This window comes from Melospiza georgiana, chromosome 2, assembly GCF_028018845.1.
Source record: "Melospiza georgiana isolate bMelGeo1 chromosome 2, bMelGeo1.pri, whole genome shotgun sequence".
NCBI classification, from domain to species: domain Eukaryota; kingdom Metazoa; phylum Chordata; class Aves; order Passeriformes; family Passerellidae; genus Melospiza; species Melospiza georgiana.
The window spans coordinates 73,749,405-73,776,906 of NC_080431.1; the positions used below are offsets into that span (position 1 = coordinate 73,749,405).

The window sequence follows — 27,502 nt, forward strand, 5'->3', positions numbered from 1 at the left end:
TTTTCTCCCAGAACATTGAACGAGTGTTTTATAACAATTTTTGGTAAAAAAAAAAAATTGCCCTAGAATTATGGAGCCTGCCCTTCGCTTTGAACATCAGTGTGTCTTCTTACAGAATTGATGTTAACAGCTTTATTCTGAGCTTCAGTGCCAGGCTGCTGCCCTTGTCCTGTGCCCAGAAGCCAGGGCAGCCACCCACCCTTGGCATTGGTCTCCTTGCAGTAGGAGGTATCCAGAGGGAGAGGGGAGACAAAATTCTTTCTGCTGGTGGGCCTTGTTGCTTGCTTTTCCTCTGGGTTAAGGGGAGGAAAAAAATAAAAGTTGCCTTGAACTTGCTGTACTGAAACATTGTGTAAAACACATTAGAAAACTTTGCCGAGCAGTGTAATCAGCCAGGGTTGCCTGTGATGTTGTGTAATTCGGCTGAAGTCTGTAATCCCCGCTTGGTATAATGAGCAATTTCTTCCTTGGGGGAAAATTATGTCTGGTGAAACTGTTCTTCAAAATAACCCAAACAACTCAAACCTCAAAACATGAACTAGATGACCTCTTGAGGCCCCTTCCCGCTGGAATTATTCTGTGTTTCTGTGCTGCTGCTTCTGTTTGTTTGTACAAACAGTGTTTTGCAGGATGGAGTCCTGGTTCTGAAGTTTTCTGGGCTTTGTGCCGGGCAGCGATGCAGCCTACCAAGCTGGGGAGGTGGAGGTGGGCTGAGACAGAGGCACAGGATCCAGCGGTGTGTTACAGCACACACAGCGTGTGTTACTGTCAGGCTGGAGTGCTGCAGCTTCACTCCCCTCCTCCTCTCTGTGGCAACCCCAAATCTGCCCAAGCTCTACTATCACGCTGCAGATAATGTGAAAATAGGCACTGGTAAACTGCAGAGGATGTTTTTAATTATATCTAGTGCTTTTTTTCAAATACGACAACATGTGCAATATCTCTTATACTTTTTATTATTTTTTTACCTCAAATTGTGTAGCAGTGTTAACTGCCACTACCATTTCTTCTCCACAGGCAGAGGAACTGAGGCACTAATACCTTGAGACCTTCAGTTTTATGCTTTCTCGACTTGCTAAACAGTAGCCCAATTCTTCAGGACTTCCAGCAGTGTGAAATGTAATCAGTGTGTTGGTGCATTTTGGTACTGGAATGATGACTACTGCAGAAGGTGAATACTAATTGGTTTAGGTTCCTTTCATGTTTGGCTATCTGAAGTTAGCCCCCTTGGCCATTAGATCTCATATTTCTGTTTACAAGTTTTGTCAACGTACCAAGATGTTGCAAGGGATTTGGATATGTAATTCTCATTGTTTCCAGTCTTGTAGTTAATCAGTGGAAAGGCCTAAAAGGAGAACACAGGTCATTTGATACCATGGCCTGGTGACAGAAGATTTTTTTTTTTATCCTACTGCTTCTACATTTAGAGTTTGATTCTGTGCCATGAATGTCAAATCTGATATTTTTTTAATTCATCACACATTCTCTATCTCTTAAATGTTGCTGATTTAAGCAGTGGACTAATGCCCTTTCATTACTCCTCACTAGTTGTCAAGAAGAAGGAAAATTACACTAGTGTGCATGAAGCAGTGAAAGCTGGGGATGTAGAACAGCTTGCATCGATGATAAAAAGTGGAGCCAGCATTAATGAGGTGGATGTAGTTCACAAATTCACACCCTTGCAGTGTGCTGCCCACTCGGGAAGTCTGGAGGTAAAGCATTACCTTAGTGTACAGGCATAGCTATAGTCCCTATTTCCTTCTTTGGGAGAGGCTGAACACAACATTGCTTTGATCAGACTGAATCAATAATCTCTGCCCGTTTTTCATATTAGATATAATCACGAAAGGCAGGAGTACAGGATTTTGGATTTTATTTTTTTTCTTTCTGAAGACCCAGCCAATTTACTTAATCAACTTTGCCATATTTTACAAAATCGCTGTGTTTCTTACTCTGAGTAAAATCTGCCTTATAGCCCCCCCTTCAGACTCATGACCTTCTTTTGTCTCTATTGCATTTTCTCCTTCTCTTGAGAGACCTGGAAAACCCTGTAGGATGTGTAAAATGTTCTAAAGGTGACTGAAACAGGTGAGAAGAGACATGAAAATATATCCATTCTGCTTACCAGTGCCCCATGCCTCATTCTCCATAGAAGTAGTCCTAATACACTTTATTTTAATAAATGAAAATGTTGAATAATGGTAGAGAAATCAGCAAGTGATTGCATCAATATTTTAAACTTCCAGAAGGACTGAACTGCTGTGTTCAGCACAACATTCTCCTCCTTCTTGCAGCCTCCTTGTTCATTGTCCATGGCAGTCTAAACTTGAAGCAGCAAGGCCATTCATGTCCCAAAAGAAAAAGCATGAAGTTCTTGCTAGACTCAAGAATTGCTAAGTGCAAAGCTGCTTCTGGAATGTAGAGACACTGTCAAGAAAATGCTAATGTCAGCCCCAAAGCCAGATTGCTTACCTTCCCTTTCTGCCTCTCTAAGTTCTGCCATTTTTCATTGGACTCTCCTACTTTTCAATCAGTCTGTTAGACTTTATTGAATTATCTGTCATCTGTTTGTCACTAAGCTCCTTGGCAGAAATAGTGGAGGAAGCTGCAAGATGGCCTGAAAGAAGATAATAAATCATAATAATATATAATAAAAAGTTCTAACTGTTCCTCTAGCTGTCTTTGAATAGTTCATAAAGCTTTCCATTGCAAGCAATGATATCTGCTGGAAAAAGATGAATAAAATAAAACTAGGCCATGGAAGGATGAGAAGAGATAGGGGATTACATATGCCTAAGAAGCCTAATAAATTAAATGAGGCTTTAAATTTAGTATGTGATCTTTTTCCTGCCAGTAATTTTAGCTGGAATTCATGTGGGCATGTTTGCATTGTTTTTTCCAATGCTTTTCCTTCATGCCATAAGAATGCTCTCACAGATTACATTTTAAAACTGGAAGAGTAAAATGATAAAGTCAAACTGTAACATTAATGCTAGGATCTGATTTAGTGGGTTATTTGCACATTTTGTACCCTTGGGTGGAACCTGGAAAGTATAACTTACTCATAACTTCCTAACTCACAAATACCTGTTTAAGGCATGCTCTGGGATCTCCTATTTCCATAAGGAAGCATTCCAGCACTGTTTTGAAATGTAGCCGTGATGGATGGATTCTATTGAGACGCGCCTCCGAGTCACGATGGGAGCAGTTAATGAGGAGCCTTTGGTTTGTTGAGCAGTGCCTGCAGTGGCTGCTGTGGCACGGCGCTGACCCCGCGCGTGTGACGGCGAGAGGCTGGACTGCGGCTCACCTGGCGGCCATCCGCGGGCAGGACGCCTGCGTGCAGGTACTGCCAGCGCTCCCTTCGGGCAAAGGTTACCGGGGCAGGCCTTGGCGCTGTGATAAATAGGTGTGATTCGTGCCGATAAAAATTGAAACGGTAATCGGTATTGATACAGTAATTAATATTTAAGAGTAATAAATAGTTAAAAAGTTGTAATGCCAAAGAGGAGAGGGAGAGGAGGGGCTCCACCCGCCCCTTCCCAGATGTTTTCAAGGACCACAGGAAAGAAGCTGAAGATACAGTTGCTAAAAATGACCAAGAACCTGGTTCGGTCCCAGAAAATACTAATTATAAGGGATTTATTGCCTTGATATGTAGATGCAGTGATACGTTAGTCTTGGCTTATATTGTATTGGCTTGGTGCGCATGTGTGACCCAAAGGTGAATTAAAGGACAACGAAGAAGACTACAGGGCCTTCATCAGTGACAACCCCCAAAGACTTGTGCGACCACCAAACCGAGTGGTGGCACATGCTTGATAAGGGTGGTAATGAGGGCGGAGACAGAAAAGTGACAAACCAAAAATAGGAGGAGATGGCATTGACACATGGCATATAAGGGGTGATTTTCACTTGGCAAGCTTGTACGTGAGGTGGCAAGGGTCATTGAACCCTGCCCTCCGTACCCCGCGGTTGTTTTGGCTTATGCGCTATTATTGGAACCAAATTATCCCTTATTTATATATTTTCTAAACTATTCAATTAAAATTGTTGCTACCTTAAATATTGTTTGGGTTTTTTTTTATTGAGGGGATAATTGGGCAAACATAACAGCACTGGACAAATTCATTATGAAGATCCCTGAGGGAGCCCCTCAGGGAGCTATGAGTAGCTCATCTGCTGTCTTGACATGTCAAATTAAGTTAGCCATTTTCAGAGCAGAGCACTCATTTGCGCTGTCTGTGCAAACAGATCTGTTTTGTGCAATACCAGACCCCTGAGGTCAGCCCGGAGTTATCCTGCTGGTCGTCATGCACCATCCTTCCAGGAAATGTTCGCTTGTTCAGCTTGTGAAATGCACGTGTGCTTTGCGTTTCTTTCAGGCGCTGTTAGTGAGCGGAGCGGACGCGGCAGCTCGGGACGAGCGCGGCTGCACGGCCTCGCACCTGGCTGCGGCCCACGGGCACTCGCACACGCTGCAGAGCCTGCTGCGCACCGGGGCGGTGAGGCTCCTCAGCCCGGCAGCTCTCCCGGGCTCAACTCTCCCGAGCTTGAGCCGAGACTTAGGGCTGGAGATTAATTACTGGGGGAAGGGGGGATTTATTCCGTGCGCAAATATCCTGTATTTTAGATTGTGATATACATTTAGGGTCATGATCTAAAAGTGTAGAAAGAATCAATAATGTCAGTAAATCGCCTTCTGCTGAGGATGTCATTAAATGAGCATCAGGTACTGGGGTGATGGTAATTTTTCCCAGTTCTAAAAATCTTCTATAGTAAAGGAAACATAAACTTTAAAAAAGGGAAAATTATTCCAGATGCATATTTAAGGAATAATGACCAATGCAGATCACTATGATGATAAAAACATGTCTAAAAATGCACCTTTTCTAAGTATATTAAGTAAAAGCAAGAACCTGTGAACAGTACCTGTGAAGCTGGAACTGCGTATAATGCATGAACTTTGAAAAACGTTATTTGGTTTGATTTAAATAATTTAACACAATGAACAGCAGATTTCCATATATAAAATTTGTCTTGTGTCTTAGGGTTCAGAAGTGAATGAATTAACCTGCTACTTTCATTTTAGGATGTAAATGTTTCAGACAGGAATGACTGGAAACCTGTTCATTATGCTGCTTTTCACGGTCGCTTGGGGTGTTTGCAGCTTCTTGTTCGATGGGGAGCGTGTGTAGATGATGTGGATAACAATGGAAACCTTCCAGGTATATCAGGATAAATCATATGGTTTTAAACCTTTGGTTTACAATTGTTGTGAAATGTGATGGTTGAGCAAATTTTAACTAATGCACAGCAGCATTTGCTATTTGATTCCATGCAATCCACATAGATAGCCCATTTTTTCCAAAATGTTACTGTTGGTGACAGTATCCCATTCACTTCCTGCTGCTGCTAGCAAGGATGAGAGCTCACAAATGCTGGGATGTGGAGCAGGCTGAGCCTGATTGGGAGCAGGTGAGCAGCATCTCCTGTGTGTGTGATGGAGCCCGTGTGCCAGTGGAGGTCGCAGGAGAAGGATAGGTGGAGTGGGAGGCGGTTTCAGCTGCTATGTGCTACTTTTGACTTGGTGCCAGTGTGATGAGGTTCTGGTGTGTTGGCATCCAAGTTTTTGTATCCCACTGTTTCTTAACTGATTGTATGAAACAGTTGTTTTCATTTTCCTGTGATTTCTTCATCTTGATTTCTGGAATACTGCTTTTTCTGGGTTATCTGTAATTTATTTTCGTAATTATCAGTGCATTCACTTCAGCACAAAAATTTGCCAGTGATTGTTCCTTGCTTTTTGAATTTTCTCCAGTATCCCTCTCCCTAACTTACCACTGCCTCAATATCCTCTGTAAGCTCAATGGTATTGTTCCTGTCTTGAATTCTCCTTGCATCCTCTTCATTTTAGCGTTTTCCTTCTTAGGTTTGTCACATTATTTGTTCCAAAGAGCATATGTTTTCCTCTATAACTTGTACAGAGTTATCTTCATAAATCCCTTCTTAAAATCTTTTACCCTCTACTAAGGACTACTAACCTAGGAAACATAGCCATGGTGTGTTTTGCAAACCTGGGGCTTGTTACAGGATGTGAGGCTGCTGCATCCCAGCAGGACATCTGGTGCATTAGCAATAAGGGGTCACGATGTGAGGCACCCTGGGGGCAGCACGGAAGGCAGCTTTATTTGCATTTGGGAACACTTCCCTGATAACAGACTTCTGTGGAGAGAAAGCAGATGTCAGCACAGTTCTACTTAAATGCTCTATATAAAATGGTTAGTAGAAAACTGCTTTTGTTGTGTTTTGGCATCTACAGAAGCTTGATCTTCCAACCTTTGATGTGTTTCATTTGATCATATTATCTTCCAAAGGAAAGAGGGTATTTTGGAACAAGGCTAGTAAGAGATTAGTAGAAGTACTGTGCAAACCAGCTTGTTGTCTGCTTGTGTAACAGAAGTGAACTTAAATTATCTTTACATGCTTCAGCTTCAAGATTAGCTGAACTGTGCAATAATTTTTCCTAAGAGAATGCCGGAAGAAATTTTTTGAGGTTGCAGTGCCAGGCACCTGAAACTTAGAACCTGGCTGCATCTTTTGTATATGTATGTTACAGCAAGGGGTCTAACTATCTTTCCTTGCCAATATTTTGGAAAAAAAAATAATTCTGTGGCTCATTCAATGTACAGAATGGGCTGTGCTTATTAACTGAACATTTCAATTTTCTTTCTCTCTATTTGTTTTTGGGTCACTTCCATGCTTCTTTTATTGCTCACTAGTCAAACCTATTCTAAATATTTTTCACAGACACAATTTTTTGACTGGTGGCTTTGAGAAGAGTGAATATTTTTAGTCTGATTTTATAAAAAGACAAGATGAAACACAGAGAAATTGGGATACCAACAGATTTCAGATATCTGAAAATGGATTTGTGAGGGTTGAGTCAGTTTTTCACTAGCTGACTTACCTTAAGCATGGTACCTTTCTTTTCCCTTCTCCCTGAGAACCTAACTCACTGACTAAAATTCAGACAATGGCAAAAATTGCCCTTATTTCAGTAAAGCTCAGATCTTAAACTATCATCTGTACAGAGGTATTGTCATCTTGTTGTAAAAGCATTGTCCATAGCCTTTTAGAGCAATTATGCTCTGGAAAGCTGTGGATGGTTTGGTTTGCTATAGAGAACTTGTGTGTGCCAAAAATGAACTGACATGGGTTTTTTGAGTCCTAGGCCCATTGTTTGTTAATTATGAAGATAGTGAGATTCTTATCTGGAGACAAACTAATACTTTTGCCTTTAGAACATCAGCCAGCTGTTTCAGAGCATTTTCATGGAGTGAGAGATCATAATAAGCATTTATTTGGCAAGTTCTTCTCTTTAATGGGATTAGAGGATATTACTTATGTCAAATGAGTCAGGATGTGTTTGGTACCTCTTACTTTGTTGTAGGCCCAGCACTGTAGTAATATTAAGTAAGTAAACCTCTGCATAGCCTAAAGGTCAGGTGAGGAATGTACCTTCCAATATTTTGTGCAGTGAAGCAGCTATCACTGTCCTCATTTCATGGGTGAGGTAACCGAGGGTGTGTTGAACTTTTTTGTGGTGGCACAGTAGAGGCTAAAGCAGAAATGGCCTTAGCTCCTAATCAAGGACACTGCTTGCTGTCCCCCTGTGAGGAGTATCCCTGGGACAGCAGGGTCAGTGGGATCTGTGTTCCTGGGGAGGTGAGGCCCAGCAGTGCACTCTCTGAGCTAGGATTTGGTGCTCTGCTGGGAGTCTGTTCTGTCTCCTGCAGTCAGCTTCACCAGGGAATCATCTCTGCAGATCCCTCCTTGGCAGCTTTACCTCCTTTGCCTAGAGCTGAACTGTGTCCTGGGTGGGAGCTGAACATCTGCAGTTGAGCTGAGGCTGCTCTTCCCCCTGTGCAGTGTTGGATGGCTCAGTGCTGCTAGATGAGCCAGCCCTGAGCAGTGGTGGGAGCATTGCTTCCTCAGTGGGTAGCAGGGCTCAGCTCTAGCACCCTTTGTTTCATTTGTGCTCTAGCACATCTGGCAGCAGTGGAAGGACACTTGCATTGCTTTAAGTTCTTGCTCAGGAAAATGGCCAGTGTTACACACACTCTGAAAGCCAGGAATGACCATGGAGAGACTCCAAGGGACTTGGCTGAACGGTTCTACAAAGATAATATTCTGCAATATATCGATGATGTGGAAAAAGAGGAGGAACATCCAGAGACACAGGAAGGTGAGTATGGTCAAGATATGCTTAAAAAAAGCATTATGTGTAATTCTGCAGAAGTACACAAAGGTGTACTTGTTATTTCAGGTCTGTGAAATTATTCTCTTAACTGCATGAGGTGCCTGTAGCCATAACTAAGACATGTTTAGTCAAGTGTCTGGTGAGCACTGCTGGTTACACAGCTGCATTTCAGCTGACTGAGGAGCATTATCCTTGCTACCTCTGAAGTGTTCATACATAATTTGCTGTGAGACAAATACCAGCATGTTCAGTAGAACTGCTGGCATCTGCTTGGAAACACGTGCCTTTCATTTTCAGTTTTAGCTTTCCCAGCTCATGATGCTGTTTTCAATGGGGACTTACTAGTGGTTAGAAGCCTAGTGAGAAGTGGAGTAATCAACATTAATGAGCGGGACGATAAGGGATCCACTCTCCTGCACAAAGGTCAGTAAATATGATCTGTGCTTCAGCTTGTTACTCTTTGTTGCTGATTCATTTACTTTGTTTTTCAAGTGGCTGCTTATTGAAAAAACTTAATGAAAACCAGCATCTCATTTCTTGAGGGCTTGGAAAGTCAACCCCAAACCCCATATTTTGTAATGTATGTGTGTGTGGGTAACTTTAAAAACAATATAACCAAGCTCAAGCCAAGGAAAAAGAGCTTACAATGAAGAGAAATCAGCATCTAAACTGAAAACTAAGTAGCACTGACATTTATTTGCTATTTGTATATCAATATCATGTCAGGTTTGCTGGAATTAATCCTGATTTTCAGTGATGGAGAAAGAACAGATTAAGTACATGAATTCCAGCTTTGAGTGATAAGCAAGGCTGTATTCTAGCTATAAAAGTTTTTAATTTTCACTTAATTTAATGTAACTAAATAGTTTTGATTTTTTTTTAATCGGGCAAGATGTAGCTTTTAGAAACATCTGGCTGGCTAAGTAGAAGAATGATCTGTACTGTGGGCTGACCTTTATTTACTGAAAACATCAGTACTGTGGGGATATGTTGTAAAAACCACAACAAAGTCATTTGGTAGGATGCTGTGAAGAAAGGTAAACTTCTGGTTGACACTTTGGCATGTAGTGGACTACTGGCATTACAGAAAAAATGGTTCTTTTGTGTTTGGGGTTTCACAGTATTATCTGAAAGATGAAACAAAAGATGAAAGAAAGAGGGAAGCATTTTTGTAATATTCTTTTAACACATTTCCTACATTTCTTTTTGATTAGGTATATAGTAGATTAAAAAAAATTGAAGTTCTTATTAAAATAACTGATATGAAGTGATTTTAAAATTCCACTTTTTCTTCTTGGAATGATGCTGACCTACAGTTGTTTCATCCCCAGTGTTTACATGCTGTTGTAACTTCATTTCCTTACTTCAGTAAGAAAACAAATACAAAAGATATCCAAAAGAGAGTGCTGTCAGGAAATGGATTTATTCTTCCTTGAGCAAATCAGTGTACAGTTTAATCTAGTCCTGCCAAATACCATCTTCCATAAGTGAGACATTGTTCCTGGCACCACGTGGTGGGAGCAGTGGCCATGGCACATCATATGAGTAGGGCTGTGTTAGGATGCTGCTGAGAGGTGCTGCCTTGAGTGTCTGCCCCAAGAAATGCTGTACCTTCAGCTCCAGCACAAAGCCCTGCTTGTCTCTCCTGAGGCAGCAGCACACACCCCAGGCTGGGGCAGCCAGCTGTGTCTGAGCCCTGGGAGCCCAAAGCCAGGGAGAGGTGACAGCACGTGGCTGCCAAACTGTGGCATGCAGGCCTTTCAGCCAGGGCAGCAGTTATTTGTGTGTCTTGTGCTCTGTACATGAGACTGGGCAAGTTTAGTTTAGCTTGTGTTCAGCAAGAGCTGCCAAAACATTTCTAGAGCTAGAGAGAGTCACCAACCACACTGCAGTGCAATGCTCTGCCCCAAAACTCCGTGTACCCAAGTGATTGTCAGCATCTTTACACACAGGCTCCCCTTTAAATAGTATCTCCCTTGTGGTGTCTTAGGGAACCCAATCTCTGACTTGCCAAATAATGGCAAGAGGAGGACATTTTAGGTTGGAAACACTCCAGTTGTATATAATTGACTTGTGTATGCCTTCCTTCCCTTAGCTGCTGAACAGGGGCATATCCATTGCTTGCAGTGGTTGGTTGAAATGGGAGCTGACTGTGACATTACCAATGATGCTGGAGAGACTCCAAAGGATGTAGCCAAGAGGTAGCAGTACATATCCTGTAGCTCTGACACTTATTTACTTACTATTTGTGTATCAATATCATGTCAGCTTTGTTGGAATTAATCCTGATTTTCAGTGATGGAGAAAGAACAGATCAAGCCCATGAATTCCAGCTCTGAGTGATAAGCAAGGCTGTATTGTAGCTATAATATTGTAACTATAAAAGGTTTTATTTTTCACTTAATTTAATTTTCTTTTTAGTGAGGTCAGACACAAAAGAGGAAAACTAGCTTGTGGCCACATTTCTCTTCACAGAGTAAAGCAAGGCATAACTTCCCAAGGATTTTCTGGGATTCACATTCTCTGAACCTCAGAGAAAGGAAAAACAATTCTTATCTCATTTACTGCTCCTGTGTTTTAGAACAAGTAGAATGCATTGTAGAAAATTTGTCATTCCTCTCCCTTTGTCGGGGGTTGCCTGTTTCCAATACTAGCTCATTTGCCAGAGGACAGTTTTGAGCCCTTATGCTCACAGTTTGCTATCCAAAGTAAATGAAAAGTAGCAGAGTTCAGCTGCTTTTTGCATTAATAAAAATAATGCAGATTCTGATGAAATTCGGTTAAGAAACCCTGCAAAGGAAAGAGATGCCTCTGATGTAGGAGCCATTGCCATAAGATTCCATGAGGCAGAGCTCGTGCCATAAGAATGCTGCAAAAAGCAGATAGATAATTGTAGTGTGTGTCCAGTCTTCCTTTAGTTCTGAAACCCCTCTGATAAATGAGAACATGGGCAGCTTGAGAGTTTCTACCATATGTGTTTTTCCAGATGTTAACTGTTCTCTGTGCAGATTTGGCCATCTGGCAGCTGTGGAACTGTTGACACCAAGAACTGGAAACAGTAACTCTAGTGATGAAGAACTAGATGCAAACAACATCAAGTTTTTTGAAACACATGGTGTGGAAGGGAGTACAGATAGCAAAGAAGATTTAACTCTGGATGAAGCAGAGAAAAGGAATGCACGTGGTGAGCACTCTATTTCCATAATTCCTTGTTTGCAAAAGTTGTTATCAAGACATTATAGTCCTAACTAGGACAGTCACAGCCAACTGCTCTTTTTGTTACGAGATGGTTGACAGGATATCTGTAATACTGAGCATTGAAACAAATTGTGGAATATTAGAAAGCAAGTAGAAGGCAATCAGATCATAATTGTCACACCATTTTAATCCATGTTGGTGCAACAGTGTTGGATTGCTATTTGTTCTTGACATCTGCTTGCTGTGTGGGTGTCAGGTGTAGCTCAGTGTTTGCTGAGCAGTGTGACTTCTGCTCTTATGTTTGTGAGACTGTTTTCCAGACTATTGGATTTCAGCATGAATGTCTTCTTGCATTTAACCTACCTGGAGAACTGTCTTACAGTAAGGGCCTATCACAAGATTAAAGAACTTCAGAGACTTCTAGAAATTGCCTACAGCAACTACAGACAGCTGGGGGGAGTAACTGAAGAGGAGAAGAAGATGAGAAAAGAAGAAAGGAAAGTTGAGAAGTAAGGTCATTCTGCCTTGCTAATGTTTAACTGTGTGGGGCCCATTTTAAATCCTCCTTTAAAGCTGATTTACACGCAAATTTGCATTTGGCCATTCTGTCTTCTCCACTTACCAACTTCAACCAGGCCAAAAGAAATGAACTGCAGCAATTTTTCTGGCCATTTCTAAACTTCTACCATCAGGATCAGCCCCACAACACAAGTGCTTGATAGGCCCATGATTCTTGTGCGAGATAATCTGTTCAGTCTTCAGGTTTTTCTGCAGATGTGTGCAGTAGGTCAAAGCAGCTTCTGGCTGTTTTGTTTCCTCTGAGGATGCCAAAGACATGCATGCCCTTCAGGAAATCTGAAAATAGGCAAAAGTCTTAGCATGGCTTGGATGGAAGAGCACATACAGCAGAGATTATTCAGTGACCTGCTAACATTTCTGTCCATTGGCAGTATGTTTCTGTGCTCAGGAAAGGATTAGCTTGTGTCCAGACTACAGGAAAAAACTACCAGCAAATCTGCCTTTGCATGTGAAGCATTGTTCATAAGATATAATTCTCAATGTCTTCATTAAATCCAATGGTTCTGTTAGGTTGGTCAGGTGATTTGATGGACAGACTGTCTACATTTCAAAAAAAGTCTATCAAAGATTTAGAGACTTAACAATACTGCAGCCTCCAAAGACAGGCCTGTCTCCACCTCTGCCTGTCAAAGATTTGGCTACCTTTGTTCTCAGTCTGTAGATAACCACCTCCATCATGTGTTTGGGCCAACCCAAACCACTGTCTTTATTTGGTCACTGTCTGGGGGGGCTTATATGCCATCAAGAAGACAGCAGACTTAGCAGTTGATCTGGAGCAGATAATAGGTGTCACAGATTGCAATTAAGTACTTTGTTTTACAGCCATATCTGAGCCAGGAAAATGAGGTCAGGATTTCTTCTGGTTCCAGGTCACTCTTTGACTCAGCTTATGCTGAAAGTCCATCTTGCTTAACTTGATATGTATAAAATTGGTAACAGACACCTCTGGCCAAGTTAGTTATCATGAGCTCCTTTGTCAACTTCTTGGAGAGGTGTAGGCGCTTCCAGGGCATAATTAGACATGTACTTCAGGATGAGATTGATCACTTCTAGAAGTGTCTCTCCTCGTTTTAGAGGAGGGTGACAAGCTTAGGTGTTGATGCCAATGTTGAAAGGTCAGAGCAATCTGGTTTTAATGATGGAAAAGTCACTCTTGGCTACTAACAGACAGGAAAGTTCATGGTGGGATAGAGCAGCTGCTCAAAAACTAACAATGTTTGTTAGAAGGCTCTGTGGGGCTCTTTCAGGGGTGTTGCTTTCTGTGGCTTGTGTGGCTAAACCAGAAAAATTGTGAGGTTCTCTGAAGGGTTTCTCCCACCTGTGAAGGCTTGAAAGCATCCCTAGACCCAAACTATTCTTTTGAAAAGAAATGGGGCTTGTCAGAATACCTGCCTACCCTTCTCAGGGTACCTATTTGTCGATAAACTCCAAGGTGCTTGTATCATAGGCCAGAAAATCTCATTACTGATAAAACACTTAATGACAACACCATTTTGCTACATGAAAAGCAGGACTTGCCACTTGGGAAGGCGACTGTAGCAGATTTTGAAGATTTCTGTTTTAGTCCAGTTTTTTTTGGCTGTAAGAGGCCTGGTGTGAATCACTTCACAGTGCTTTAACCAGGGTTGGTTGCAGAAAAGTGTCACCATGGGTGTGCCATACAGTTTGGGAGCTGGGTCTCTTTAATTGGAAGCATGGAAGAAGTCAGCTGTCCCGTGAGCACAGGCCATTCTTGCAGTGGCAGCAAGGCTGATTGGTAGCTCAAAAAGGCCTGAGTCAGGAATTCCTCACTCTGGGAAACAGAGAAACATAGAAACATGGTAGGTCTTGCTGAGAGCTTTCCTCCTGTGCTGTTTGAATGCATAGGGCAGATATCTCCCCTTTCCTTTTACTGATCTTCCATCCTTATAGCTGGGATAATTCATCCTGATATATGAGAGCCAGCTCAACTGCAGAGACTCAGTTTATGTGTGAATTACGTGTCAGCTAAACAGTTCCAGGAATCTCAAATAATTTAGGAGCCCTTGAGGGTGTGACCAGAGAGATCTTGTGCAACTGTGTATAAGCCAGTCATGCAAGCTGTCATCTGAGTATTTCTCATCCGTGCCTAAGCCAATCAATAGGAAGGGTGTAGAAGCACCAGATGTGACTGAGAAGGCTGCCCCTGACCTTTCCAGAACGCTGCCGGCTTTGTGCTTTTTCTCTGTTTCATAATAACTCCGTGGCTGCTCGGGCGCTTCTCCCTCCCGGCAGCTGGAGCCGGGCCGGGTGGCAGGCAGCGCGGCCCGGGCTCGGTGTGCGGGCGGACGGCTCCATCTCGTGGTGCCGTGGCGCTGAGCACGGCTGGCAGCCGAGGAGGGGCAGCTGCTGCTCGGCGCTGTCCCCAGGGCTCCGAGCCTGAGCGCAGCCGGCGTGAGGCGTGCCGCGCTGCTTTCGGCCTGACTGACCTGTCCCTGGCAAAGGCGCTGCGCCACGTGGAGCAGCCGGGGCAGGGCTGGACGTACTTCACGCTCTGCTCGTCTCCTTCGCTTTTAGCAGGGCTGTGAGGGAGCTGGAGGCGCAGCTGGAGTATGAGCGAGTCAGGCGGGAGAAGCTGGAGAGCCAGCTGGATGATTACCGTGCTGAGATAAACCGGCTCCGAGAGGCCCGGGGCAAAACCCGCACCGCCTCCGTGGTGAGTGCCACACCAGCTCCCCGGGCGCTGTTGTTTGTTCCCTCTGTTAGAGGGCACAGTCTAGAGAAAATGTGCTACAGCTTTCACCTCGGGACGCTGGCGTGAGCAGAGTGACCCTTGTCCGGCCGTGACAGTGTCTGTGCTGTGAAAGTGTATCACTGTTGTTCTTCATCTTAATGTTCACCTAAGGAGTGGGCTGATCCCCAGTACTTCCCTACTGCATATCCAGTGACTGGCAGCTGCCCTTGGCTCAGACCTGGTGTCTGGGACTCGAATGGTGCTGCAGGAGAGGTGGTGTCACCACCTGAAGGGCTGCCCAGCCTGCACGGCTGAGATTGCTGCCATGGGTCCCCAGAGGACAAATTCAATAACAGGGACTTGATCCATGTCACAGTGTCTGGAGTCAGTCAGGCATACTGAATGAGAGCCCAAGATCTCATAGAAAATTCATGGAGAGAGTTCAGTCTGTTTGGGAAAGGAACAGTATGTGCAGCACTAGGAGTCCTCAGACAGAGGTTCTATTTTGAATTAAAAATTAAGCTCTTTTTATATGATAGAGACATAAGAGGAAAGAGGACACCAGCACTGCAAGCAGCCAGTAGGTGATGATGATTCTGATTTTTTACTTTTCACCTGTACAACAGATGGCAATAGATGATGGTGCTTCTATTCTTTCAGAGCATTTTTTATTTCCCAGACTATTTTCCACCTTTTCAGTCAATTGCCTGTGCAGTTCTTTGGTTTTTTGCTTCTTGGTGGAATCTCAGGCTCTGAATGCTAGGTGCCACAGCTGTATTTCTGAGAGGCCAGCTGCACTTTTTCAAGGATGTTTCTGCTTCTCAGCCTTGTGATTGCCAGGCTGGCAAACCTTTCTCTGTCAGTATTTTTCATTAGGCAGTTTTTGGTTTTGGTAATTTTTGATTTCTAACCAAACAGCCTTTCTGAGTGACTGCTACAGCCAAGGGACCTCAAGTCTCACACTGCTGTGCTGCCATCCCATGCCCCAGGACTGTGCTCTGCTCTCAGCTTCAATCTGAACACAGTATTGTGTGGTTACTCCCAGATGTATATTTTCACATCCTTCCAGTGGTTCCTGTTTAATGGCTGCAGTATTCTTTGTTTCAGGAAGCTGAGACAATGGCAAAGTCTTGCAAAGACAAAAATAAAGCAGCAGCCAGCCTGCAGCCCAGGAGTGTGACTACTCTGAGGAACGAACCTCCAAGGAGGGGCAGCAGACTGGAGGTACAAAAGCAATCTTCCAGACAATGCAGTGTTTGCACAGCCCAGCTCTACAGATGAGCTGTGCGTCTCTACTTTTTAAAAACACTGAACTGTTTTTAGTTCTCTGGCCTAACAACAGGAAAGTCACAGGCCCTCGTAATTCTGAGGAAAGTATCTCCATTCACTGGTTTATTTTGTACTGCCACCTTAGGATGGCGTAAGTGCTCATTACCTCCTAGCATATTCAGTGTGGAAGCTGAAGAGTGGATGGGAGAATTACTCCTCAGCTGTAGAGAGGTGCCAGGCCCCTTGATTTCCATCTTTAGTCATTCCTAAAGAAGGCAGGAAGCCACTCCTTTGTGAGGTTTCAGCTGACCTGCAGCAGTCAGTCTCTGGGCCTAACTCTGGGCTGAAGGGTTTACTATGGGGTAGCTTATTGTTAGAAATTGCAACCCTGACCTCTCCTCCATACCTAAAAACCATTAAATGACTACACATATAAAAGCTTTTCTGTCAGCTGTGTGCTACTGAGAAATTATTTTCCCTCTGGAACCCTCATTTTGAGACTTAGAAGATAATTACTTTAGTGTGTCAGTCCTGATCCATCCTCTCCTTAGTACCAAAGAAAACTTCATCTCTGAGAATTTCAAGGATACTGATAAATAAAAATCCATGGTTTTGTGTACACCATGAAGGAGAGGCATGCTGACTTAACAGCTTTGCATCAAGAGCCTGGTTCAGGGTGTGTGAAATTATGGTGGTGACAAGCTGCACCAGATGAGCTATTTCCTGCATCCCCATTGGTGCTAAACTTTCACGCAGAAATTGTCAGATAGCCAGACAGCAAATATAAGAAATTAATTTTATTTTCTTGAATGAAGATGATAATAATTTAATGCAGAGAATATAAGAATTGGCAGAATACCAGCAAGTTCAACTGTAAACAGAATAAAACAGCAATAAAAAAAATTGCCAGTACTCAGTACTACAACAGTCCTTAGCCCACAAAAGGCCTATTCTTACTTCAAAGTTAATCCAGAAAGACTTAAAAAAATTATTATTATACTGAAAGAATCAAACCAAGCATATGCATTTGTACTCAACAAGATGGAACTGCTTCACTTTTGGAAGGCATCCACATGTGTTGCAACTCTGCAACAGGAACAGTTCTGCCTTGCAGAAGGCAGAGTGGCCATGAGGGTCAGTGTGTCCCGTGGGACTGCAAAAACGCCTGCAGGAGGGGGAGTAGGATCACCACCGCCACCCTGGCACCACTGAGATTCTGAGCATTTCTGTATTAAAAGCTAGATGCTATGCCCAGAAAACGTGCAGTTTCTTGGAAATTCTCTGCACTACTTGAGGGGGGAAGTTAAGAGCATTTATCTGCCCCATGGCTGCACACAGCTGCTGGGAGTGGAGGCATTTCCCCTTGGAAAGGCAAAGAAGTTTTCCCATTCTTTGGACTTCTGGGCTTACAGAAATTGCAGGAGATACTAATAAAAATCTATAAAGACATTTTATACATGAGATTTTGAATGAATGTAAATCAGTTTTCAAGGAAAAAAAAGGGTTCTTTAGTAAAGGCCCTGGAGTGTGTTTTTACATATGTAAATTAAAAAACCAAAGGGACAAGCTTTAATTCATCAAAAAAGCGAGGAACAGACTAGAGGCAAAATCCTGAACCTATGTTAAAGAATAATTTACTTGGATCAGACTAGGTAGTTTGAAGTCTGGTATTAGCATCCCTATACTGGGAACTCTAATTTGGGAATTGTATTCCCATTTCTAGAGTATATAAAATCCATTCTGAAAGCAGCTGAGAGTGAGAATTTTCCAGAAAAAAACAAATTCAATTCTGAAAGATATTAGGAAACTTTCTGGTATAGCTTAAGAAATACTTTGAAATAAATACAGTATTGAATAGGGGGCAATGAAATAATACTATTTGGCTCCTTCCCCTCAATTATTTTGATCTTTAGTGTTACATATTCAGAAAACATTTTTATTATACAGTAAGAGTATCAAAACCAAAAGGTGCCAAGGTTATTGTCTAAGTGGTGTTGCCTGGGTGGCCTTTTCTGTCTCTACCGAGTGCAGTCATTCCATGTAGATCTATTTCCAGAACCTGTAAAACCCCAGTGCTATTGCTAGGCAAGTGAACACCGAGGCTGTTAAAAACAAAACAAAACAAACAACAAAAAAGGAGGTAATTAGCTGAATGCTGTTGTACCACTTTATCCATAGAAGAAATCAGCTGCAAACAGATGGAGGAATTAACAACTGTAGAGCAGAGCCTCCTGACCCTCCCAGATTGCTGCAGGTGTGACAGAACAATTCCAGAAGCCAATGGCTTGTCTCAGCAGTGCTGAGATGGGAGGCCCAATGCAGCAGCCTGAGGAGCCACGTTTCCAGGGACACATCCCAACACCTATGCTGGATGCCTCAGAGCACCACAGGCTACAGGGACTTGTGCTACTGTCACCCAGCTCCTGGAAACTGCACTGCAGGAGAGCTGGCTGCACAAGGCTCACGTTAGACATCCCAGATTTCCCATGGAACCAAAAGGACAATGAATTTGAAAATGAGTTGTCAAACACGACAGCACTCCTGAAACCTGACAAGTTGTCTTTTGGATTTGTTACACTGCTGTTTCAATTATTGTTAGAATAAAGCTAATTACATTTGCCTTTCAACTTATTCTTCCAAATAAAATGCATTACTCTTTTTATCCAGCTCCTACACAATAAAAACTTCACTGGTTATGTACATATTGAGAAGACTAATCTCAAATTATGTTTTTGAGCAAGCAGAAATCTGTTCTGCTTGGCAGGGGAAAAGTACAAGTCCTGCCACACAGAAACTGTGTGCCTGTGAAGACTCAGTGGGAGGCAGAACTGGTCACTCTCAGACCAGTCCTGAATGACAGAAAACCTTCAGGTAAATGGCTTCACCAAAACTTCTGCAGCAACTCCATCACATCAATAGCTGCTGCAGCAAGCAGAGGTACTGTCAAACTGGGTAAGGTATTTAGACTTGTAATTTTTTTAATCATGTCTATATTTGTCCTAATCTCAGTTCTGGGCACAATCCTAGTCCCATGGTGGCATCCTCCCAGCTCTTCTGTGTTCTCTGTCACAGTTCTTCCAACTGGAGGGGGAGAGCGAGATCTCCTCCACCCAATCCCAGCTGCTTGCTGCTACAGCTGACCTCATATAGCATTTACTCTTGAACAGAATTTTATACAGCCAAACCCAGTACCAGTACTCACCTCCTTGCCTGTCACATACCTGCCAAATAGCGAATGGTATCAAGTTTATTCGATTCCATGAGTGTTTTTAAGGAAGCTATTTCAGTGTCAATTTTATTACTGATTTCTGAGATAATACTGTTGGTATTTGCATCCTGAAATATTAAAAGACAGCATATATTTAACAAAGTTGAACTAAAATACCATGCTACCAGAAACAAAAATATTTCCAACCTATCACTGCTAAAAGACATTAGAAGACAGAGAAACTGGCTTGATACAATCTGGAAAGATTGCTGAAGGGATAGACAGTAAAAGAGAAAACTTCAATGATCATAGAATCACAGACTGGCTTGGGTTGGGAGGGACCTTAAAGAGCATCTCATTCCAACCCCCCTGCCATGGGCAGGGACACCTTCCACTAGACCAGGTCACTCAGAGCCCCATCCAGCCTGGCCTTGAACACTGCCATGGATGGGGAGTCCACAACCTCTCTGGGCAACCTGTGCCACTGTCTCGCCACCCTCATGACAGACTTTTGTCTCTGAAGAGACAAAGGCACATCAGAGAAGGAGACACTGGCACATCAGAGCCAAAGAACAGTATCAGAGCACACAGAACAGTATTTCTCCATTTTTGAAAAACAAAGGTTTAAGCATTCCCAAGGCATATCGCAAAAATGGAAGATATGCTCAAGATGGGACATGGTCCCTCTTCAGCCCCTTAGACTCTGGTGTCCTCTAGCAGCTTCAGGACTTCCAGCTCTTGAATAGCTTGGCTGTAGGCACCTGCACCATCAGCTGGGAAAAAGGAAGCATGACAGCTCACATCCCAGCTGTGCCAGCCTGTGACAGTACTTGGGAAGTGAGGGACAAGGCTGGAATGCCTCCCTCTGCTGACTGGAGTTTAGTGTGAATCCCACGGGCAAGAAGCACCTGCAACAGCCCAGAGTGACAGAGCCTGGCCTTTTGCTTTACCATACCCACAAACCTATTAGCTTTCACCAAAGTTTGGGGTTTACAGAACATGCAATGCATATCTACATCCTGCTTTGTTCAGTACTTACTTTTTTATGAAACTCTGTAGTTGCTTCCATCAGCTTCCTCTCCTGATCTGTAAACTGTGGATAAAAGATAAATCATAGCTATAGCAACAGAAACACAACACAAAGCTAATAAGGCATCTCACAGACCAACTCACCATATCTGTCACCCTGCTCCTCTCCAGGTTTATGTCTAGCTTGCTGTCAGCTCGGATTTTGCCGGTTTCAGTCTTTAAAACAAATGAAGATTATGAAAATAGCTACTTATTCTCCCTAATGGGAGTGTGTAGGTACTTGCTGTTTACTTACCATTAGCTGCTGTTTAACTTGATCCAATTCAATTTTCATTTTCTAAGTCCAGAGGAGAAAAAAAAAGATTTTTAAAAATTCAGGAAACTTAACCAAATGAATCAATGATGTGTTATCACTGCATCCATGCAATAATTCTTTCCCCATTTTTCCTCCCAATGGGGCAATTTGTTCTTGATTAAATATCCTAGCTAATGTGTTCAGATTTACAGGCATATATAATCTGCTGGGAATTTTGTTCAAAAGAAAGGATTTATTTTGTAACAATGATGATCTTGTTATTCTGAGTCTAAAGACAGCAGAAAAATACCAAAATACCATGAAGTAGAACCAAAATATGTCTTAATCACCAAATTAATGAAACTGTTGTAAAGCAATGGCTGACTCCTCTACCTGCACTGTATGGTTAATGGCCAGAAGCTAGCAGTTACCCTTAAATAAAATTACAGAGGCTGAAAAAATGTACACATCTTAGAATCCTTTACAGAAGATCTGAGCAGGTCATAGCAAACGAAATATATTTTTATGTGATCTTTGAAGTTGTAACATACAGATTCTTCAATTCCAGTTACAGAATTACTTTTACATTTATATTTTGTCCCACAAAACTGTACATCAGGTAAAACACAACAAATACTGCAATTAAAATGCTTAATGAAAATATATATTAGTACCTCATTCTCTGTTCTCAAGTTTGCAAATTCACTTTTCTCCAGGATGACCATATCTTTTCGAATGGAGTCCAAATGTGCCATTATCTGCTGTAAAGTTATTTCCTTTGAAAAATAAAACATGCCATTGATTAAGGTGCACTCTTTCTGACAAGTAAAGAAAAAATGCTTAGGTCTGAACAATGAAATTAGCTACTGCAAAGCCCAAAAGTGGGGAGTCTCTCTAACAAGAACGTGACAGAAACAGACAATTTAATACCAGCAATTTATTTGAAAGACTCAAGAGTTTTGTGCTTTTTCTGTTACTTTAATTCACCAAATCTGAATTTAAGCAAAAAGGCCAGAGGTGTTAGTCCAAGTAGCAATGAAATGAAATAGACCTGAAACTACAGGTCCCTCCTGCGGTCTCTTCCACTTTCAATTTACATTCAGTACCCTCAGAAGCATTAATTGTTGATCTGAATGCAGCTCTTACTAAGCACTTCCATTTCTTGCCTACAAACTCATTGAAAGCCAAAGACTTAATGAGTATCATACTGCCAGCTTCAAAGTCTGATGGACAGAAGTGAAACACTGCTAAAAAGCACTGAGAAAAGCCTTCCCGGGGTTTGAACTAACAAGTTCAGAATTCAAACGCTACATATAAACACAGGAAGAAACCCAAACCAGAAAATAGAAGAAGAAACTCAGAATTTTAAAATGCTGAAAGCAATACTCCTTCACCCAGCATACGTAAGTTACCCTACTATTTAGCATGGAAAAAGACACATTGCTGTGTGATTCTCTGATGCACAGTGATGGTTTTGATCATTGCTCCAGAAGGCTGTGCAAGCTGAAATTATGTGCTATTCTTCTTTAATTACTTAATGTAATTAAGCATTCATTGCTATTTTATTTCAACTCCTGAGCCTTTCTCCTAACAATATGATTTTTATCTTTCTGGCATTTACTTGTAATAAAAGTTGTCTAACTTTTTTTCCCCTCTGAATCTCAGAAGAAAACAAGAACTTCTGTGTCTGTGATTTTCTTTCATCAAAATGAAAACCTTTCTTTTTGGAAATCCTATTACATGCAAAGCATTCCTAAACAGAATTTTCATGGAATTGCGTCAGGCAGAAACACTGGTTTTTACAGTGTAGTCAGTATTGATAATGAATATTTTAAGATGCTATGAGGCATATTATCTCCTCAGTGTAAATACACCCAAAGTTTTCCCAGGAATTGTAAATCTTCATTGTGTTCAATGAAGTAGTCAGACTTCAGTGGAAGCTGGTCAGGGCCTATAACCTTCTGTTAAAATCCCAAGTGAAACTTAGGAAAACCTGGCACAGTGAGGTGTTTATAGCACCAGAGAGAGCTGCTCACTTGTGTTCCAAAGATGCACTCACAAGCCTTTGTAGCACAGAGGAGTTTTTACCTGCTGGGCCTGTGTAACCATGTCCTTGTAGACGGTGTCTAAGCTGACACTGGACAGGGTGATCAACGCCGACACGATGGTCTGTGCCTGCTCCTTCCCAAAGCCTAGGGCACAATTGAAGGATGACAAGTGAAGGGGTATTAAAAATCTGGATAAGGAGCAAGAGACACTCAAGTGTCACACCAAACCACAGCGACACATTCACACAATGACTGGGAACTGAGAGCCAGGAGCCAGGCACTGCCGCTCCAGCTAGAAAAAACAAACTTAATGCTGCAAAAATCTGAAGCACAGCACCTTTTAATATACTGAAAGTCTAGACAGGCAGCTGAAAGAAAGACCAAATTTCTTCATACAAGATCCAGCCATTCATGCGTTATAAAAATAATTTAGCAAAACTTTACTTCATAATGAACTTTCACAAATTCTGGTAAAACCAAACTTACCTTGAGCTACAAAGCATGCACTCTATAGAATAATAACAAGTAATTGCATATATTGGAACTGTCCTGCAGAGATAGGAACATATGCAAGACTGATTTTTAAACTGTTGCATCCATTGCCTGCAGAAGGAACTCAAACTGGGATTTTTGCTTTCTGATGATAAAAAGTACACCTTGTCTGTAACTTGGTGTAAATTTGAAATGTTACAGGTGATGTGTAGTGAATAATGGGGAAGAAAAACTGCTCTCACTTTAGCTGGATCTGGTCAAATGCTGAGAGCTTTTGCCTTAGAGATTTATTTCCAGCAATCTGACTGATATGTTGTGTTTCAACTACCCCATTTTATAAAGTGGGCTAAATTAACACTGAAAAATGCTTTCAAGGCACATTATTTAGAGGACTGTGCCACTGCACCCTTCCAAAATACTGGTACTGTCCAGGTGCACCACTGGTTTACATGTCTAAAAAAGCTACACATGCTTGATGACAGCTTCCTTCCACTACAAAGTGTGATAGTATTGCTTCAGTTTCTCTGAATTTTCAGGGTTACTTAAGCTCTTGCCAATTCCTTTTGTTGCTCTTCCTCCACAGCAAAAAATGACTTTGTTTCGTGAAAGTTTAGAAAATGAAGAAAAATATATATAAGCAAGAGATTGAAGCCTGAAACTGCCTAAAGCTTGGGAAAAACTAAAATGGCTCTCTTACTTTTGTGGTTTTACCTATACAGACCATTACAGACTGAGGTAGAAGTATTTGTAGAAGTTATAGAACAAATTAAACTGAATAACAACTGGCACCAGACTTCACCCCACAAGCTCTAAAGGAACTTGAAGCAAGAAATGGCTGAATCAGTTCCTGGGACAAGTCACATTTCACAGCCTACTGTGGTTTCCCATGGACAGGAAAATAAATAACAGTGCCAGTTTTTAAAAAGCAGTTCTAGAGAGATGTAGGGAAGAACAGGCTGTCAAGTCTGACAAGCATGAAAAAAACCCAACTTAGTTAGCAGACTACTGTAAGTCTTTTAACTACTAACACATATTATTATTGGACCCAAATAGTGGAAACAATCCCAACCTCTGACTGTAAAAGTTTCTACTGTCACTTGGGATTTTAAAAGAGAGCTGCTAGTCTGATGAAGACATCAGCTCAAAGCTCAGCAGGGATGAATAAAGCAAACTAAACCCTTTGAATTACTAGGAAAAGGAAGAGAACACAACAGACACAACATGACTTTACTATGCAAATCCATAGGACATTCAATTGTCAAGTAATGCCAGCACTGTTCCCTGAAAACATGAAATGGAATGGAATGTGACAGAAGCAGAAAACATTAACAGAAGGGCATTGTGAATAATCAAAAATATGGAAAATCTACTGTTTCAGGAAAAATGCAGCAGGCTAGGATTCTTCTCTTTGGAAAATGATGGGGCAATATGACAGAAGTTTGCATAATCATGAGTGACATGAGAGATTAAATGTTCACTCCTTCCCACAGAAGAGCCGAGTGGGCATCAAATTCACCTCACAGATGGCAGATTCTGCACAAACAGAACATGCAGATGTCTGAAGTTCCATAAGGAAAGATGTTTTGGATAGCAATCAGTTTATAGTGGCTCAGGGACTGCATACGCTTGTGAAAAGATTCCCATTGAAGGTTACTAAAACTCTCAACTGATTTAAAATACCTCCAGGGTGACAAAGTGGAACCTTGGAAAATACAAGGGGATGTGTGACATCCATCTGCCCTGCTGAAACACTTCTCTGCCTGGAGTGTTCCACCAGGGCTGGATGGAGCCTGTACCTGACTTGAGCCAGTCTCCCTCACAACAGAAGAGTGGGCACTGAGAATGTATCCCAGCACTGTGCTGCTGAAAACACTTCTCATTGGGAAAAAACCTTTCAGTTATTCTTAGCAGGCTAGTAGAAGGAGTTTCTTGAAGAGCTTCATTTTTGCTATAGAAGTCTTTAACTGCTACTTCACATTTGTTACCTGTGTTGTGTTCCTCAGCTGGAAGACACCACAGGAACCTGCCTACAGCTCCAGGTGAGGTAAAGCCAATGTCCCAGTTGCCTGCATGGCACACCATCGGGTGCCTCTCCCTCAGCAGCCTCCTCAAGAAGCTGCCAAGACATTCTACACCACCGGGTACTGGCACTCTGGGGAAACTGACAGCACTCAAAGCTACACCACTTAATATTCAAAGCTTTCCCTTGAATTATTTATCTGGTATCACTTACCATGGGCTTCCAGGTCCTGCACTAAAGCATGGGTATCAAAGGTCACCTTCCTCTGCTCCAGGGGAGTGATATCAACTCTTCTGACATCATATGACTTCCTAATGAACGTGGCAGCAAGACCTGGAAATAACCAAACATGACTTCATCTTACCTTGATTGGCTTATCATACAGTACACTAATTTTAATTTCTTTCATCACAGAAAAGCTGCGTGGATGTTGCAACAAAAAGCTGGGTTACAGCACACACCAGAAATCATCAACACTTTTCCACAGGGAATTTACACCAAACAGGACTTACAGATCTGTCTGAAGTGTGTTCATGTAGCTGTGCAACAGACAGGCATCCTGACACAGCACAAATAACCCCCACAGCCAACTGTTCTATAATAGCTGGGAAACATCACTTAAATAAATAATTGCTAATAATCACTTAAATAATTCCAACAGCCTTTTATTTTACCACAGAATCACAGAATGGTTTGGTTTGGACGGAACCTTAAAGATCAACTAGTTCCAAACCCCTGCCATGGGCAGGGACACTTTCCAGCAGACCAGGATGGTCAAAGCCCCATCCAGCCTGGCCTTGAACACTTCCAGGGATGGGGCATCCTCTGCCAGTGCTCACCACACTCACAGTAAAGAATTTCTTCTATATATCTAATCCAAATATCTCATTTTCAGTGGCTTGTGTGAACATAAATCTACAATTAAAAAAAAAAAAAGATACATGCAAGTCTTATTTTCACGATGAATGAATTTCTTGGTTCACCAGGAAAGTTAACCTCAGGTATTAGCTAAAGATCCACTCTATTTATGAGGTGCCCTCCCACAAGCAGCTTCTCCTACTTTTATTTCAAGTATATGTTTCTCTTCACCTGATGTTTGTGTGGCTTCACATATTACAGATTCTGCTGTAATTAATTCTTTGTTATCTAAGCAGCCCTGTTACTTCTTAATCTCTTTATTTGAAACTATATGCACTGCTGGCTCTCTGCCTTAACCAAATTCCGTGTCTTATCCAGATCTTTACTCAAAAGCTTTATAACATTTAAACAACAGGGAATTTATAATTTTGTGCTGCTACTAGATAAATCAAGTTATGTGTTATCTTATAAACACTACAAAGATCTGGCTATAACTAAACCAGGCACAGCACTGTATTATTAATGACAATAATAGGGCTACGTACAAATGCTACATACAGGCTACAGCTTTGGGAACTCATTGTGGCCCTGTCCCCAGTCTGGGTCTCTGACTGTAGAAATGGGTTTCCCTACAAGCACTTGGACCAAAGCCATCCAGTGCCTGCTCAGCTGCAGCTCCTCCAGCCACGCCTGGGATTCCTTGGGGTGCAGGCTGAGCTCAGGGGCTGCCAGGATGGTGCTGCAGCAGCAAGGACCTGGGCTTAGGGATCAGAACAGGAACTTCCCAGGCCATGGCACGGCACTGGACAGTCCCTGCAGGTGGGGAAGCCTGGGTGCAGTGGTGCTGTCAAGCTGGCTGGCTAGGCTGCTTGCCCCTGGAGCAATGAAAACCAACTGAAAAACATTGTTTTTATGGAGCTGTCCCAGCTTTTAAACGCACAGCTCTTATGTTTTAAACGCATGGGTGGATTTTTTTCATTGGTTTTAACAGCCACATTGCACAGACAGTCTCAAGAAAGCTGATATTACACTTCTGGCTGCTCGCCACGCTTGGCCCCACAGTTCCACTCCAGCAGTCTCGACTGGATGCTCGTGTCCCAGCCCGGAGCCGCGAAACCACTCCGCAGCCCCGTACCGACACCTGCGGGTGACGCCCTCCGCCCCCCGGGACCTCCTCTCCTCCCGCCCCGAGCGCCCGGACAGCCCCGCGCACGCCTCTCCCGCCCGCGGAACTCACCCCTCGCTCCAGCCCCGAGGGAAGGCGGTCAGCGCTCCCTCACACAGCGCCTCAGGGACGGGCCCCGCGGCCGCTCCCGCACCGAGTCCGGCCAGCGCCCCGCGCAGCCCCAGCGCCGCTCACACACACGGCCCGGGCTCACCCGACACCGGCAGCCACCCCCCCCCGAGGGGCAGCAGCCCGGCGCTGCGGCGCCTCTCACCTCTGCGAGGAGCCGGGGGCAGCCGGGCCGGCATCGGGAGCAGGAGCGGGCCGGCCCAGGCGCGGAGGGCACCGCTGCTCCCGGCGCCCCTCATGGCGCCCCGGACTTCCGC

The 27,502-nt window shown here is 42.9% G+C and overlaps 2 protein-coding genes across 2 annotated transcripts; one reads left to right on the forward strand and one right to left on the reverse strand.

The window, feature by feature from the left end:
• The first annotated feature begins 1,152 nt into the window (after positions 1-1,152).
• On the forward strand, positions 1,153-19,218 carry ANKRD42 (ankyrin repeat domain 42). The gene is made up of 13 exons (XM_058018904.1): positions 1,153-1,171; positions 1,549-1,712; positions 3,239-3,346; positions 4,386-4,505; positions 5,093-5,228; positions 8,048-8,248; positions 8,561-8,686; positions 10,359-10,464; positions 11,272-11,447; positions 11,844-11,970; positions 14,579-14,714; positions 15,840-15,956; positions 18,180-19,218. The coding sequence occupies exons 1-13, from the start codon at positions 1,153-1,155 to the stop codon at positions 18,210-18,212; spliced, it is 1,569 nt and encodes a 522-aa protein (XP_057874887.1). The 3' UTR covers positions 18,213-19,218.
• Positions 16,784-27,502, reverse strand: CCDC90B (coiled-coil domain containing 90B). The gene is made up of 9 exons (XM_058018905.1): positions 27,391-27,502; positions 25,307-25,426; positions 22,622-22,725; positions 21,208-21,309; positions 20,534-20,575; positions 20,383-20,454; positions 20,249-20,302; positions 19,223-19,337; positions 16,784-18,103 (listed from the first exon to the last, which is right to left on the reverse strand). The coding sequence occupies exons 1-9, from the start codon at positions 27,482-27,484 to the stop codon at positions 18,048-18,050; spliced, it is 759 nt and encodes a 252-aa protein (XP_057874888.1). The 5' UTR covers positions 27,485-27,502; the 3' UTR covers positions 16,784-18,047.

Coding starts and splice junctions, on each gene's coding strand:
- ANKRD42 (XM_058018904.1), top strand. Junction 4,506..5,092: donor GCCTGCTGCGCACCGGGGCG/GTGAGGCTCCTC, acceptor CTTTCATTTTAG/GATGTAAATGTTTCAGACAG. Junction 11,448..11,843: donor AGAGAAAAGGAATGCACGTG/GTGAGCACTCTA, acceptor ACTGTCTTACAG/TAAGGGCCTATCACAAGATT.
- CCDC90B (XM_058018905.1), bottom strand. CDS start 27,484: ATGAGGGGCGCCGGGAGCAGCGGTGCCCTCCGCGCCTGGGCCGGCCCG. Junction 25,427..27,390: donor GCCCCCGGCTCCTCGCAGAG/GTGAGAGGCGCC, acceptor GGTTATTTCCAG/GTCTTGCTGCCACGTTCATT. Junction 20,576..21,207: donor ACTTGAGAACAGAGAATGAG/GTACTAATATAT, acceptor CTCTGGACTTAG/AAAATGAAAATTGAATTGGA.